Source organism: Crotalus tigris, unplaced genomic scaffold (assembly GCF_016545835.1).
Source record: "Crotalus tigris isolate CLP2741 ecotype Arizona unplaced genomic scaffold, ASM1654583v1 scf7180000018371.15429387391:27106975, whole genome shotgun sequence".
Lineage (NCBI taxonomy): Eukaryota > Metazoa > Chordata > Lepidosauria > Squamata > Viperidae > Crotalus > Crotalus tigris.
In genome coordinates this window covers 12,842,772-12,858,226 of record NW_024096970.1, presented here as the reverse complement: position 1 = coordinate 12,858,226, position 15,455 = coordinate 12,842,772, and the positions used below count along the sequence as shown (strand labels likewise).

Here is a 15,455-nt window from a genome sequence, read left to right as displayed (position 1 = left end):
TTTTTGCAAACATTTTGAAGGTTTAAACTATTCAAACAAGATTATTATACCTCATACATTTCAAAACAGCTTTGTATCATAACACAGAGTACATTGTAAGCAGGTGAAAGGAAAGAGAATTCTTTATAGATTTTAAAAATATTTTCCATATACTGAAGATTCATATGTTGAGTGAAAAGTTTAATGTTTTATTAATGTACCACAATTTTTATATGCTCAAATGACTAAATACCTTATTAAATACTTAATAGCTTCATATTAAAAATTCAACAGCATGTTCCTTTTAAACAATGACAATACAACAGGGACTGAAATAGCTTTTTTATTAATAAAATATAGATAACATTAACATCATTTAATTTTCTGTCAATATATGCTATACTTTAGAGCACCAATTTCTCCCTCAGGCATTAAATAAAATACATATTGCTAATTATAAAGGACTAGAAATATTGTGTAATAATCTTGTAACCCACTATCAGAAATAAATGTACATAAGAACATACTAGCAGAGACTACTGCTTAAATTGCATTTTACCTTTGGACAATTCTCAGCAGATTTCCTGCGGCAAAGCTTTGTGCAAATAAAGACAATTTATTAAACAGCTATAAGCCCTTAAGACTAGTGTTCAGAAATAAATAAAAATGCTATTAGAAAATTCACGGTCTTTGCGTGCACAAGGTGTAAAGCGTGCAGTATTCAATGTCAAGAGGTCAATAGTTTACATTCACTGAATGAGTATGTGAAGATGAACTTGTGTTTGCATGAGATAAATGAGTCATTGATTTTAATGGTGTATATTCAAGCCGCACCATTAAAATTAAGAGATCTATTCATTGCTCTCTCTAATTTTTATTATCTGAAGCCCAACTTGAAGCTACCTCTACAACAGAAATCAACTAAGAAACTTACTGGCAATTTCTGTCTACATTCATCATAATTTGAACTAAAATTTGTTACGCAAATATGAATCAAAACATTTCAACAGTAGAATTTATTGAATTTTCTGACCCCTTAATCCAAATGGTCCCTGTACTTCTTCACCTTCTGGAAGAATATTTGGGGGGGGGGGAAGTATTAATACAAACAAAAGACACATGCTCTGTCCAGCATCTCCATCTTGTAATCTTAGTCGTCAACTTCAGTTGAAAACAGTCCTGGAAATTCCTTCTTGCTTATATGATATACAGTACATGTACAATAATACATGTACATATGGCAACCTTTTTGAATGTGTGCATATGAGCTGGAAGCAATATTCCAATAAAAAGCTATGACAAAAAAATTATAACATGAACTGGCATGAGCATGCAGAAGACTAACAGAGTGCATCCATAAACATCAATCAGAAGACATGATGAAAACACCTTATTCTCACAACATGGATAGACAATTATAGTTTCCCCTGGAAAATAATGCTAGTGAATGCCTTATAGCTTGACATTCAGACAATTTAGTCATAAATAGAGATAAACCACATTTACACATAATTCAAAAAAAAACCCATAAAAAGAAGTAATTAAATATCTGCAAGCAAACAACCAAACTCAGAGACTACTAAGACTTCACAATAACATGAATTAATAATTGAGTAAGTTATATTGAAATGCTGAAATGTGCCATTTGACAAACAGTGAATTAAGAATTTTTTTTGGGAGAACAACAAATCATGGAAACAAGTCTCAGATGCACACATATATACCTACATACCACCTCCTACTACGGGTTATCAAAAAACTCACTTGAGAAAATAAACTACGTTGCTCTAAAAAGGAGATGGAGGGTCTCTAAATATGATAAATAAATTGGATTTCCTATACAGATGTATACAAGCAAACATACATTCTTTCTCTTATTCCCCGTCTCAATCTTTTCTCCTTCTGAAGAAACAGAAAAAAAGGATCATAATGATATAATTACATTAGGAGGGAACAAAAAAGCAGCAAAACTGAATAAAGATGAGGCAAAGAGAAGAACTCTTGTTTAGGTGTCACAAAAGGGTTAAAATTCACCAGGCAAACAGAGCTTCAGACAACACTCATGGTTCAGCATAGTCTTCAAAGGCATTGATGCTTTGCCACAATCTCTGCAGCCATTTTCATTTCTTGGTTATTCCTTTATTTTCAACTGTTCTTATATATTTTTCAATGAACTTTAGAATATCCATACACTTCTCCAGGGACATCAGCTGAGGTTCTGCATACTTGTTCCAATGAAGCTAAGCCTGTGCATGATGCTCCAGGTGGCTCAAGTGCTGTCTTCTACAACTTATTGCCATGTATGGTTAAGTGTGCATTGAGGGAACAGGTACTATCAGAAAAAAGTTGTCCCCTAAATCAGATAACATCCCTGTTCCCCTATTCACTGGTTATTGATCTTTTTTAAAAACAAAAACAAAAACAAAAAACCCTCCTCTAAATTTAATAAGCTAATACTTAAATTAAATTAAAATATTTGATATTTAATGTGAAATGTTAAGGAAATATGATGAGCAATTTTGCTCAAAATTAATGCTACATAAAAAACAAGCTTAGTCTGTGGATCCAGAAAAGCCACAGATCTTGTGCATCTATGGCTCTATTCCACATTATGTTTAATGATAAGCTCTGTCCTGCTCAAATCATTGGGCCGGTTATCTTGGTCTAATGAAAGCAGGCAGTCCAAGTAGATCAGGGTATCTATAGATTTTTTCATCCTATTTTCCGTAACAGTTAAGATTCATATTTTTAGCCATAGTTTTGGCAAAATTAAGTGACCTGAAATGTTCCTATTTGGCAAACAGAGGGAATTAGGAATCTCTTAGAACAGTGGTTCTCAACCTTTTTAATGCCGCGACCCCCAACCGGTCGTAAGTCGAGGACTACTCAACCGGTCGTAAGTCGAGGACTACTCAACTGGTGCAGCACCATTTGCAGAATGGGACTTTTGGCAGGCTCAGCAGGTCAGAGACACTCTATTCAAGAGAGTCTATTCTATTGGCTTTCAAAAGCCAATAGAATAAAAGGGAGTAGCACAGCTAAGGAAAAGGGGGAAAAAATGGCGGACTGCGTTGTTTGGCGACCCCCGTGAAATGGTCGTTCAACCCCAAATGGGGTCCCGACCCACAGGTTGAGAACCACTGTCTTAGAAGAAGTACAAATTATGGAGAGAAATTATACACATAGACACACACACACACACACACACACACAAACGTAACCACCAAATGATCATGCAAAAGACACACACACACACACACACACACACACACACACACACACACCAGCAAGGGTTTATGTAAAATACTCTACGGAATAACAAGTACCAAGCTGACTAAAACATTAACATGGCTCACCTATAAAATAAACTTCATAAATAAATAAATAATGCTAAACTATGGCTTACTATGGTTTTCTCACTAAGTCACAAAATAATAACACATCATAATAAATAATAATATGCAGTTATGGATCACAAAACACAAACCATGTTATAACTTAGACAAAAGAAAGGAAGGAAGGAAGAAAGGAAGAAAGGAAGGATCCTTGTTCCCTAGATATTTAGTAATAACAAAATAAGTACAGTGTCAGAGAGAATGCTAGAGTTGAAAACGTAGCCTCCAGGATGACTGCTGGTTGAATAATTTATTTCCACCTCAATTAACTTCTCTTTCTTATTATGATATGCTAAGATTATTGATATGCTAAGATTATTTTAGCACATATCACCTTTTATTTCAGTGGGCCATGCTGCAATATCCAAGAAGGATTTGGTTAATTACACTTTTCCATTATATGGAAATTGGGGAATTCCTTTTTCAAAGTTTGGAATGCATCAAGATCTTAAAATAAATTCAAGTCAAATTTCAAAATCAAACATTTCAAATTTCATTAAGAATCCTACTGTCTTGTAATTTCTCAGCTATGACTTAGTACAAAGTCTTCATTACTTGGCATGTACCATGACATGCCAAGACGAGAAAAGAAACTGCATGAATCAGTTAGTCTACAAATGTCTGCATTTGCCTGAATCATGAAGAGATATCACAGGTGTGGGCAAGTTAACAATAAATCACCCCTCGTGATTTGATTAGGTTTACCCTGAGTAAAATATATTTTTAATGCAAAAATGCACGTACAAGTTATTTTTATTACAAAAAGTTTTATTTTGTGCTTACTTACTGTATAAATTATTCACATTCAAATAATGTCTTTCAGTCTATGAATGTTAAGCAATTATTTTCCAAAACCACAATGCTGCTATTCCAAAAGTTTAAAGCAATATTAAAAACAATCTGATTTATGAAGCCAGGCCATGCTATTCACCCAGAATGAAGATTAAAAATCAGGTTTATTTTGAATTTAGAAGAGGGCAATGTTGAAATGAATGTCATACATATATAATGTGCTCTCTTAAAACATGCATGAAAAGCCAACATAAAATGTACGATCCACAAGATAGCAAATTTGGCTGCAGCAAACCAAAAACCATGTATTATATATAAAATTTAATTATTTAGTATTTTACTGCTACACTCAGACTGATGACAGTTACGTAAACTGTGACACATGAAAGCATAATGCTTCTGTATTTTTTTTAAGTTTAAAACTTCTAATTTTAAAAAAACTTACTGTCCAAAACTTTATGAAATACTGAAGAACCGTAGCAGCAACGAATAGACAATACAGGAGGGAATAAAATAAAAAGAGGAGAAAAAACTTGTAGTTGGAAAATCCCACGCAGTTATTCACCCTGGAAAAGGAAAAAGAAATAGCTTTTTTTCCCCTTCTATAGCAAGGGTTAAACAAATTATTGCAACCATGTTATAGATCAGTGGTTCTCAACCTGTGGGTCGGGACCCCATTTGGGGTCGAACAACCATTTCACGGGGGTCGCCAAACAACGCAGTCCGCCATTTTTTCCCCCTTTTCCTTAGCTGTGCTACTCCCTTTTATTCTATTGGCTTTTGAAAGCCAATAGAATAGACTCTCTTGAATAGAGTCTAATTCATTGGCTTTCAAAAGCCAATAGGAATTGTCCAGGCTGTCTCTGCCCTGCTGAGCCCGCCAAAAGTCCCATTCTGCAAACGGTGCTGCACCAGTTGAGTAGTCCTCGACTTACGACCGGTTGGGGGTCGCGGCATTAAAAAGGTTGAGAACCACTGTTATAGATGGTCTCAAAAACAGTTGCTAATGGAGTTGCCTGTATCCTCACAACATTGCTATAAAGATCAGAGTCAGTTACTGTTTCCTAGAAAGCAAACTAAAGGAATTGCTGTTTGTCGCCCTTCCAGAATATTTTCTAGTTCTTTAGCTTGTTTTTGCCTTTTTGGGTGTGTGTGTGAGGAAAAGAACAAAGAATTAAGAACAACTGTGGACTTATATGGAATTCAAGATTACTCCTGAAGATGAAGATGGTAGTAAAGACTAATTTTAATGTTTATTTATTTTAAAAAAAGTAAAAATAAAAATAAAAGTCAGATTGTCTGATTGTTGTTTTCCAGAGAAGACTCTTAAGCGTTTGAGAGGACTCTGATGCTTTGGGTATGACTCTACTAAAAGCATAAATTTTGCATTGCAGCACATTTTATTTCCTTTAATTTATATAGCTTCCCACCTCATTGTAATGACTCAGAGTGCTAACAATAAAAAAACACAACACTAACAACAAGGTAACAAAAAATACATAATTGACAGCTGACATAAAACCACAAACCATTTTTCATTCTTCTCCTAATTTGGGGGGACAGGATTATAAGTATAAAAAATTATGTTATACCTATAATTTGTGTTTTTTTCTTTCTCAATGCAGCAAGAAATCGTGCTGCTTTTTCCTATTAGTCAGCATTAGGATAGTTATTGGGGGCATCACATTTTTTTTTTCTTTTAACGACCCTGTAATCCCTTGCATCAGAGTGGAGTTGGGGCAACTGAATGAGCGTCTACTAGCCGGATGCCCTTGACGCTTATGCTGAGTTCTCAGCAGACAATTACTCATTATGCCCAGAGAGAGAAATATATGTCACTACCTAGGATCAAACTCACAGCCTCTTGATTGTGAGGCGAGAGCTCCATCTCTAGGCCACTGCACCATTCTATTGGGGGCATTACAATAAAGGGGTTAAAGTCCAAAGATGACCTTCGGGACTTCGGGATCCCTATCTTCCTTCTAGTTATCCTATAACAACTAAAAACAGAACAGTAATATGTATTTATCAAATACTGCTAACAATGTTACCATTTGGCCTTGTTCTTACCTATGTTTAAAAATAAAGCTTCCATTAATTTAATGAATCACGAGTAACCATTTACAGACCATTTACAAACTAGTGATTTAATTAAAGCATCTTCAGAGAATTACTTAGCTATCCTTGAATCACTATAAAGCCTCTCTGTTATTTTGACAGTCAGAGTTGATGATTCTAGAATGTGCTGTCTGTTGCTAGTGAGAAAATAACCTAAGGTTTTTATGGTGAGAAAATAAAAATCAACCTAAGTTAAATTTAGACTCTTGTTAGCAGTTCACTCTCTAACTTTCCCCCTAATTATTCCTAGTTATTCCTACTCTTAACTCATTTTGTGCATATCCAATAATAAAAGAGCTTACTTATTTGTTTTGGTATGAAACCAAAAACAAGAAGGAATAAAAAAAAAAACATACCAAGGACAATGATGATCCATTTTCAGTATACATCTAAAATAAAGGAAGACACTTGAATCAATGCAAAGGTGATAAATGAATATTATTATGCTTTTTTCAATAAGTATATTTAATCTCAAACTTTCAAAATCTATTCCAGCACAATAACATTTTGGAAACTATTCCACCTCTGTATCCAGATTGTTTAAAGCATCCAGGAAGAAGCAAAGTAATACAAGGCGAATTCACAGAGTTTTCCCCTATATTTTCCTTCACAATAAAATGCAATCAAGAAAATCAGAACACAGATATAAGTTGAGAAAAAAGGGAGAAGCATGCTTAAGCCTTAAAACCCTTTTTTAACTCAATCCATCTTACAATCGGGAGAAGAAATGGATAGAGGCAAGCATAATGTGTGCATTTGGCACAAAAAAATGGTAAGAGGAAAGAGCAAGAAGCACTTTTCACTTAACTTTGCTATTCTTCCACATACAACTTTTCTACAACCATCTTTCATTTTCAATTCACTGAATTTTTTTTCATGCATCTGGTGTTTACTACCTTTAGCATTAATTCAAATTAAAACATTAGTTGTCTGTGAAAAATGCTACTACTACAAAGCATAACACTCAGCTTCTAGAGACCACATCCTTCTTAGCATATTCTAAAGCAGATTAATGGAGCACAACAGCATTAATAATATACTGAATGCAGGCATATTCAGCTGGGGGCTGTAATACTGACACAGGAATTCAAAAGGTTGTGAGAAGGAATATTATGGGCTGTACACTGCCAAGAAAGCAGGACAGTGGAGCCAGTGCAATAGAACTCCTATCTTACTTCTGTCACAAACTCAAAACCATACATTATATGGGAAGTAACTAGCTTATCTTTTATTTAAAAAAAAATAAAGTACAGCACAACCATGGGTAAATAATTTGTTTTGAGATGTGACATTAAATGATTATTTATATTTTTTTAACCTCCATATTCCCAATACATGAATTCTGAGAGTATGTCAATACATGGCATTCTCTGAACTCATAGGATACAGCAACAGTAGATTGGCTTGCACAGAATAGAATGAGCATGCTTGGGGTCAACCTGAGTATTGGTTATGCTTCTAGAATACTACCAACAATGTACCAAAATTGATGGATTTTTTAATCCTTTACAATCAGCAAGGAATGCTATACATGGCAATAAGAATGGTAAATAGTCTACACTTTCCTATATTGTTGAAAACATTATGTGAAAGCTTCAAATGATTGAAGTCAGGATGTATGGCGAAGAATGATATGTATGGGCTATGTTGTGACAACTATAGCAAATGAAATGTTACACCTTGAAATGTAAAAGGAGAAGATGATATAGAACATGGATTAACCAATGAAATTAAATTGTATGAAATTCCAATTGGTTTTTATGTGTCTGTGAAACAGAAATGGATACAGTGATATAGAAATGAATGAATGTGGTCTAATCTTAATGGAAATTGATGAATACATGCGGGGATTTGAAGATGAAATTATGCTAAGGTGTTATGTCAGAAATTATGAATTGATGGGGAACAAAATTGGGAAGGCTAAAAAAAGTGTGCAATTGCCCTGGCCTCTGCTTTACTCCTATCAGAGTGAAAACACTTCCAAAAGTGAGATGGGAAAGGATGTAATTCAAAGGAGGACAAAATGAAAGAAATTGACAGATTCAGTAAATTTCCTATTCATCATACTGGGCACCTTTAAACTCTTTCTCACTTGCAAATTATGGACCTGGAACAGGGATTAATTGGAAAACAAGGGTACAAATCTTTTTGTACCCTTTGTCATTTGGGAGTGCAATAGAAAAGAGAGGAATAAGATTATGAATAGTTGCTTCTGATATACAAAATTTTAAAGCCAACTGTTTTGATCCTGCATTGTTTGTACATCTCTCAAGGACATCATGAATCACATCCACCTCTGTTTTAGTTGCAAAAAATACAATTCCTGTAGTAGAATAGCATAATAATATAGACTGAAGACTTGAATCTGTCAGAGCCCCTGGATTTTTTTAAAGAGATTTCTCTGAAAGCACCATCAGGAAGTGCTTATGAGTATCTGAGCAATCAATGTTTCTATGCCATGGCAACACTGACACACACCAGACTGTGATTTTTATTGCAGTCACAGCATAACATAATCAATGTAAACATAATTTGACTGCAGTTTGGTGTAACTATGGCTCCCAATGCTTGCTTGCTTGGAAATGATAAGCAAGGCATCTTGGCATGGAAAGCTTGATAAATAAACATTCAGGTTCTTGAATGTGTTAATCTGTTCTGCTCACAGAAAGACCCAAATAAATGTCAATGAACAGTTTGCATCAATATGCTGGTTAGTTCATAAGATAAAACATTTCAAATAAAATTTCCAAAATTTTAGAAAAAAATGATTTATTATGATACATAAACTCTATAGAGGCTATGCTTATTTATATACTAGTTTAATAAGTCATAATTATTGGTTTAAATTAATATTTGCAATGGATGAGCATCACCCTGGGAAAGCTACTTTCACAATCATGGCATTGCCAATGAATCTAACAGGTATTCAGACTCCCTTATTTATTTAATCCCCAGAGATCATTTACTCTGGCACGAGTAACGAAGAGAAGGACAAGGGGGACATGATAGCAGTATTCCAATATCTCAGGGGCTGCCATAAAGAAGAGGGAATCAAGCTATTTTTCAAAGCACCTGAAGGCAGGACAAGAAGCAAAGGGTGGAAACTAATCAAGGAGAGAAGCAACCTAGAACTAAGGAGAAACTTCCTGACAGTGAGAACAATTAATCAGTGGAACAGCCTGCCTCCAGAAGCAGTAAATGCTCCAACACTGGAAGTTTTTAAGAAGAGACTGGACAGCCATTTGTCCAAAATGGTGTAGGGTTTCCTGCCTGAGCAGGGGGTTAGACTAGATGACCTCCAAGGTCCCTTCCAACTTTACTACTATTACTATTACGATGTCCCCTCAGCTGTACCTGAAAGCCAATACTAGGAAGATTCCTTACTTAGACTGTGCTTTTGTGACACTAGACCCACAGGAACAACAGAGCATGCACTTCTCCAGTGACTTTATGACAGAGACATTTGTACTAGCCTCATTTCACTATTATTGCATAAATACTCAGAATGTATGGGATAATTTTACACCTCCTATTGCTTTCAGACACCAACCCTGCCACAACATACAGTGTTGCCACATTCTGCACAGCAGTGCTTAAGGTTCATCTGATGATGACCTGTGCCATTAATTAGACTTAATGAGCATCTGGTTCACCATAGGAGAGTGTTCTATAACTTGAAATAGTCTTCCATATACTAACTTTTATTTTCTCCTACATCCATCTGATGTTTCTACCCCATCTTTTAGATTTTTTTATACTTGTTATTTCTGACTTAATATATTTTTATATTTTCTAGCATCTTATAATTCTTATGTATCTTCCGTGCTTCTTAATTAACTGTACCCCACTCTCTTTATGCCAATCTATGATCATAACAGAGATCTGATTGACTGATGTGTAAACCCAGGCCATGTAACTCACCAATATGTGAGTGTTTAATCAAAAAGACTTATTAAAATACTCTATTTAAAAAGACACAATTTACAATTATACTTCTTTATAGGAAAGAGAATAGCTATGGTTATACATTATTCTTAGTTCTGATGACACAGTTTATACAAACACATGAAAAGTATAACTAAGATAGGCAAGTTCAAGCCCATTTTCAGCCATGGAAGGTCACTGTGTAAATCTGGGCATCAATCTCTCATATAACTGTAACAAATGAAATAAATTAATTTAGATATTTTTCCCGTTTGCAAAACAGATTATTATGAAGAAACACCTTATACAGGCAGTCCTCAAGTTGCAATGAATATTGGGACCAGGATTGCTGTTGCCAAGTGTTGCCAAGTTGTAAAGTTCTACATTATGTGACTGCATTACTTAAAGACAGAGATCAAGGCATTCCAAGTTGTCCTCATAACTCCAAGACATGAGGGTCGTAAAGCAGGAAGCAGCAGGAGCCCCAGGTAAGGAGTGCAGGGATGAGCCTTGAGAGGCCCAGTGCAGGCCACACGTAAATTGGGAGAGGGGCTGCTGCAGAGGCCAAGGAAGGAGAATGTGGGATGCATGCAAGTGCAGGGAGGCTAGGGCAGGGGTACGCAACCTTGACTCTGGTAGACTTCAACTCCCAGAATTCCTCAGCCAGCATGGCTGGCTCAGGAATTCTGGGAGCTGAAGTCCACCAGTCATAAAAGAGCCAAGGTTGCCTACCCCTGGGCTAGGGAATATGGTATGCAAGAAGTGGGGAGCATCCCCACTGATTTTGCTTGGTGTAAGCTGGCAGGGAAGGTCTCAAATGGCCATCACATGATTGTGAGATGTTGTCACAATTACCATAAATGCAAGCTTGTTGTCAGGCACTCAGATTGCAATTGCATGATTGTGAGGATGCTGTAACGTCCGGAACATTGAGGATCAGTTGTAAGTACCACTCATTCAGCATTGTTGCAACTTTGAAGACATGCTGAAGAAGTGATCAGTAAGCAAGGACTACCTATATGTGGAAAAGGAACTGTGTGATTTCAGGTCTGAAGATATGTTTGAAAACAGACTCATCAATCCAACTTAGAATTGGTATATACTTACAGGTCACATGCAGAACAATGATGACATCGATCAGGTTTGATCAGCTGGCATCTATCGCAGTATCTAATAGCTATATTGAAGATTTCAAAGTCAAGATATGAAACACGAAGCTTTAGAATTAGAACTTTAAAACTTTCCTGCTTCTCAAAATAGAATCTAGAACAGTGTTTCTCAACCTTGACAATTTTAAGGCATGTGGACTTCAACTCCCAGAATTCCACAGCCAGCAATGCTGGCTGTGGAATTCTGGGAGTTGAAGTCCACATGCCTTAAAATTGTAAAGGTTGAGAAACACTGATCTAGAAGAATTAAAAATGTAAATAAAGCGCTTATTTCAAAGATGAATGGGTATGGAGTAATGTGAAAACTCTCCAATAACTTATTATTTATTCATATAGATTTTATTGGCCACCCAACTCCAGTATAGAGCTGCTCAACTATAACTGCTGTGAAAGTAATAGGAAAGTGACCTATCTGTATATCTGCTTTTGGAAAGCTGAAAGATGAACATAATCTAAATCAGCAATCTCCAACTTTTTTGGCATGGCAGACAGGCAGCGATGACAGCAGTAGGGGAGAGGGATGGTCTCGCACATGCAACCTAATCCCACCCATGCACAAATAAAGCTTCGCGTGCTTGTCTGCCGTTTGCCCAGCCGTTCCCAACTGGTTGCAGACTGGTACCGGATTGCAGCCTGGGGGTGGGGGACCCCTGATCCAAACAGTATCTGGAACAGTTCTTAATTTTGATTTTTACCTTTAATTGTCACTGTGAGAGGGACACTGATAGATTTTATAAACCAACAAATACCTGGAACTTGAGTTAACCACATGGAGTCTCTATGTATGAGTTGGGTGGCCATATAAATTAAATAAACAATCGATCAACCAATCAATCAAACATACACCATGCAAAACTTTCAAAATGAAAAGAAAGTATCATTTCCCTCATATCTTAAACAGAGAGAGATACTACCGTCCTTTTTTTACAAAATACCAGAAATATCTTTGCAAATAATGGATCTTCGGTATATTTTGGACATGGATGAATGCTATAAATGCAGTTAGTAGAGGGGTCATGCAACTCAGCCTGACTAAGGAACATTTTAGCAATGTTCATGTGATACAGACATCAGGAAGAATGAGAGTTTAATTTTGGAAAAATCTGTCTGTTGATGTAGAAATAAAGATAACACATCTGGTGCAGGTCCAGTGAAGGCAACACTAATGCCATTCCTAAATGGCTTACCTCTTGATGTTGTTGTAGTATAGACAGGCAGATCTTTAGCAGCTCTTCTTAGAATTTCCTGCTGAGATTCTGGTCTCTCTTCTTTTTCATATTGCTCCTTATCACTTTTTGATAAACAAAACTGCAGAAAAGGAGAGAAGCATGCTTGTTTTCTGCTCATTTTATTTAGCATCTGCTAACTTATATTTAGAGGATACATATAGAATGTTTCAGAATTTTTTATGCATTATTAATTCAAAGAAATATTAAATCAAAATCAAAGAGCTGACCAGTTTGTATCACCAAACACATAATGTATATTATCCTAACCCAAAATCTATTTCCCCTTTCCTCTCTTTAGTACTGTACAAACTTATGTCATACCTCTTCCCATTATTCCTAGGTATATGATATTATCTGGTAATTATAAATGCATGTTAAGTACATTACTATACTTCTGGTGGATTCAGCAATTATGACTGTCACATAAAATATGCAGTGACCTAGACAGATGCAAACTGCACTGTTCAAATTTATATAATGGACATTTGCACTGGTTGGTTGGAACAGGATTCCACTCATTAAATCATCACTTGCCCACAGGGATCAAGAACTGGATGATGAAGGCAGTTCAGGAATGATGCAGTAATGAAACCACTAAATAGAAGCATGAGACTGAAGTCCTGGAAAATTTCAACACTTTGCCATTCCATACTGACAAGCTGAGCACTACACTTATATTTTAAGACAAGATGTCATAATGTGGAAAGCATTTCAATTCAACAGGATGGTAACTCGGTCTATGCATTTCATTAAAAGTGACTGAACAAAATTGTAGCTCCAATCTAAGCAGATGGCCAGCTTCAAAATATTTGTTGTATACACCTCCTCCTAAAGAATGCCTCTTTAGTATTACCTATTTGTAAACAGGCTGAAAGTGGTTTAGGATCTTCTTAGTGCTATGGCAGATTCTAAGCTTTTAAAAGTATGTAGCCACAAATTAAAAACAGGTGACACCTAATGAGATGCTGAATGCAATTCAAATGCTGGTTTTGATTAATAAAACTTTATCTGCTTGATTCCTTATTATCTATGACAATGTTGTCTCCAAATTGAATCTGCCTGCCCAGCACAATCAATCCCAGAAATGATGGTTTGGATCCCTTCTCATTAGGGTGACAGAAGGGCAGCATGGTTATTCACAAATATTTATCTATTTTTAAATTTTAAAATACTACATAATACTCTTCCATTGCCTTTCTACTTTCAGAAAACAAACTGTAAAAACACACTTCAGGCTAGCTTTAAAATAAAGTAATAAAGTAAAGTAAATAAAATAAAGTAAAAGAAAATAAATATATTCAGGCCTACAACAGAAAAGACCCAGATAATGTTTGACTCTAAATAGAAGAGATGTAAGTTTTAGCAAAACCATTCAAAGTATAACTGCCGAGTTACAATTGTCTCAGGCTGCATTTTGGTTTACCATAGAGCAGGGGCAGGCAACCCAAAACACTCAAAGAGCCACTTGGACCCGTTTCCCACCAAAAACAAAACACCGGGAGCCGCAAAATCCTTTTGATATCTAAAATTAAGATAACACTGCATATATCCTTTTTTTACCTTTATTATAGGTGTGTGTGTGTGTGTTTGTGTGTGTGTGTATGTGTATGTATGTATATATATATATATGTATATATTTGTTTTCTGACCTACATATGTATGTATGTATGTATGTGTGTGTGTGTGTGTATACACACACACACACGCACACACGCACGCACACACGCACACACACACACACACATTAAAAATAAAAATAAAAATATGACTTTTGGGAATATCCATACTATTAAAACAATGATCACCAAGAGAATGCTTTAAGAGAATAAAATTACATAGGTAAAAAAAGGATATTTGCAGTGTTATCTTCATTTTAGATGTCAAAAGGGTCTCTCTGTGTGTGTGTCTCTCTCTCTCTCCCTCCCTCTCTGGTCTGCCACTCCTCTTCCCCCACTCTCTTTCTTTCTCTCTCTCTCTCTCTCTCTCTCCCTCTTTCTCCCCCCCTCCTATCTGCTGCTCACCTGGCAAGCTTCAAGCTGTTGTCCAACAACTCAGGGGTAGGCAACCTTGTCTCTTTTATGACTCATGGACTTCAACTCCCAGAATTCCTGAGTCAGCCTAACTGGGCTAGCTAGCTCTCTTCTGCCCTTCCTGCTTCCTGCAGAGATGCAGCAAAGGGAGGAGCTCCGCCCAGTAAGCTTTTCAGCTCCTCGGAGAACACTGTGAGTGCACTCTCTTTTACATATACACACACAAACACACACACACACACACACACACAGAGTGAGTGAGAGAGAGAGAGAAAGAGAGAGAAAAGCAGGGAAGCGCAATTGCCTGTCTCTGTCTCTGTCTCTCTCTGCAAAGGCAGAGGAGGCTGGGAGCCACAGGGGAAGGCTCAAAGAGCCGCATGCGGCTCCGGAGCCGCAGGTTGCCGACCTGTGCCATAGAGCATGGGTGTCAAATTTGATCGTGTCACATGACATATCGTGACAGATCACGACGTTTCCTGTCTTTGCGGAGCCAGGGTGGGTGTGGCTTGCAAGTGATGCTTCTGGCCTGTGGGCCACCAGTTTGACACCTCTGCCATAGGGCATTGATAAAATAATTATTTTTAAGAAGGATCATGTTAAATTTAATTTAGCAAAAGGAGTTCCATAGTGCATATCTCTCTCCCTCCCTCCCTCCCTCCCTCCTTCCCTCTGGGTGTAACATGGGTTAGAGCATTGATAGTGACTTCATACTGACACTGTACATTTCTACAGAATTTGGACATTACCTGGGTATCTTAAAATTAATAGCACTCCTAAGTGAGAATGAAGTTTGTTTTGAACATAATTGTTAAAATAAGA

At 36.5% G+C, this 15,455-nt stretch overlaps 1 protein-coding gene across 3 annotated transcripts in view; it reads right to left on the bottom strand.

Moving 5' to 3' along the window:
* ZDHHC20 (zinc finger DHHC-type palmitoyltransferase 20) overlaps positions 1 to 15,455 on the bottom strand; it is a 52,593-nt gene that overhangs the window by 15,979 nt on the left and 21,159 nt on the right. For 2 of the 3 annotated variants that reach the window (XM_039351462.1, XM_039351460.1), the window contains exons 4-8: positions 12,565 to 12,685; positions 11,316 to 11,385; positions 6,641 to 6,673; positions 4,612 to 4,732; positions 539 to 574 (exon numbers count right to left, since the gene is read on the bottom strand). In XM_039351462.1, coding sequence (XP_039207396.1) covers positions 539 to 574; positions 4,612 to 4,732; positions 6,641 to 6,673; positions 11,316 to 11,385; positions 12,565 to 12,685 — 381 coding nt within the window. The remainder of the gene's footprint in view (positions 1 to 538; positions 575 to 4,611; positions 4,733 to 6,640; positions 6,674 to 11,315; positions 11,386 to 12,564; positions 12,686 to 15,455) is intronic. The other variant, XM_039351461.1, reaches the window with a different exon arrangement.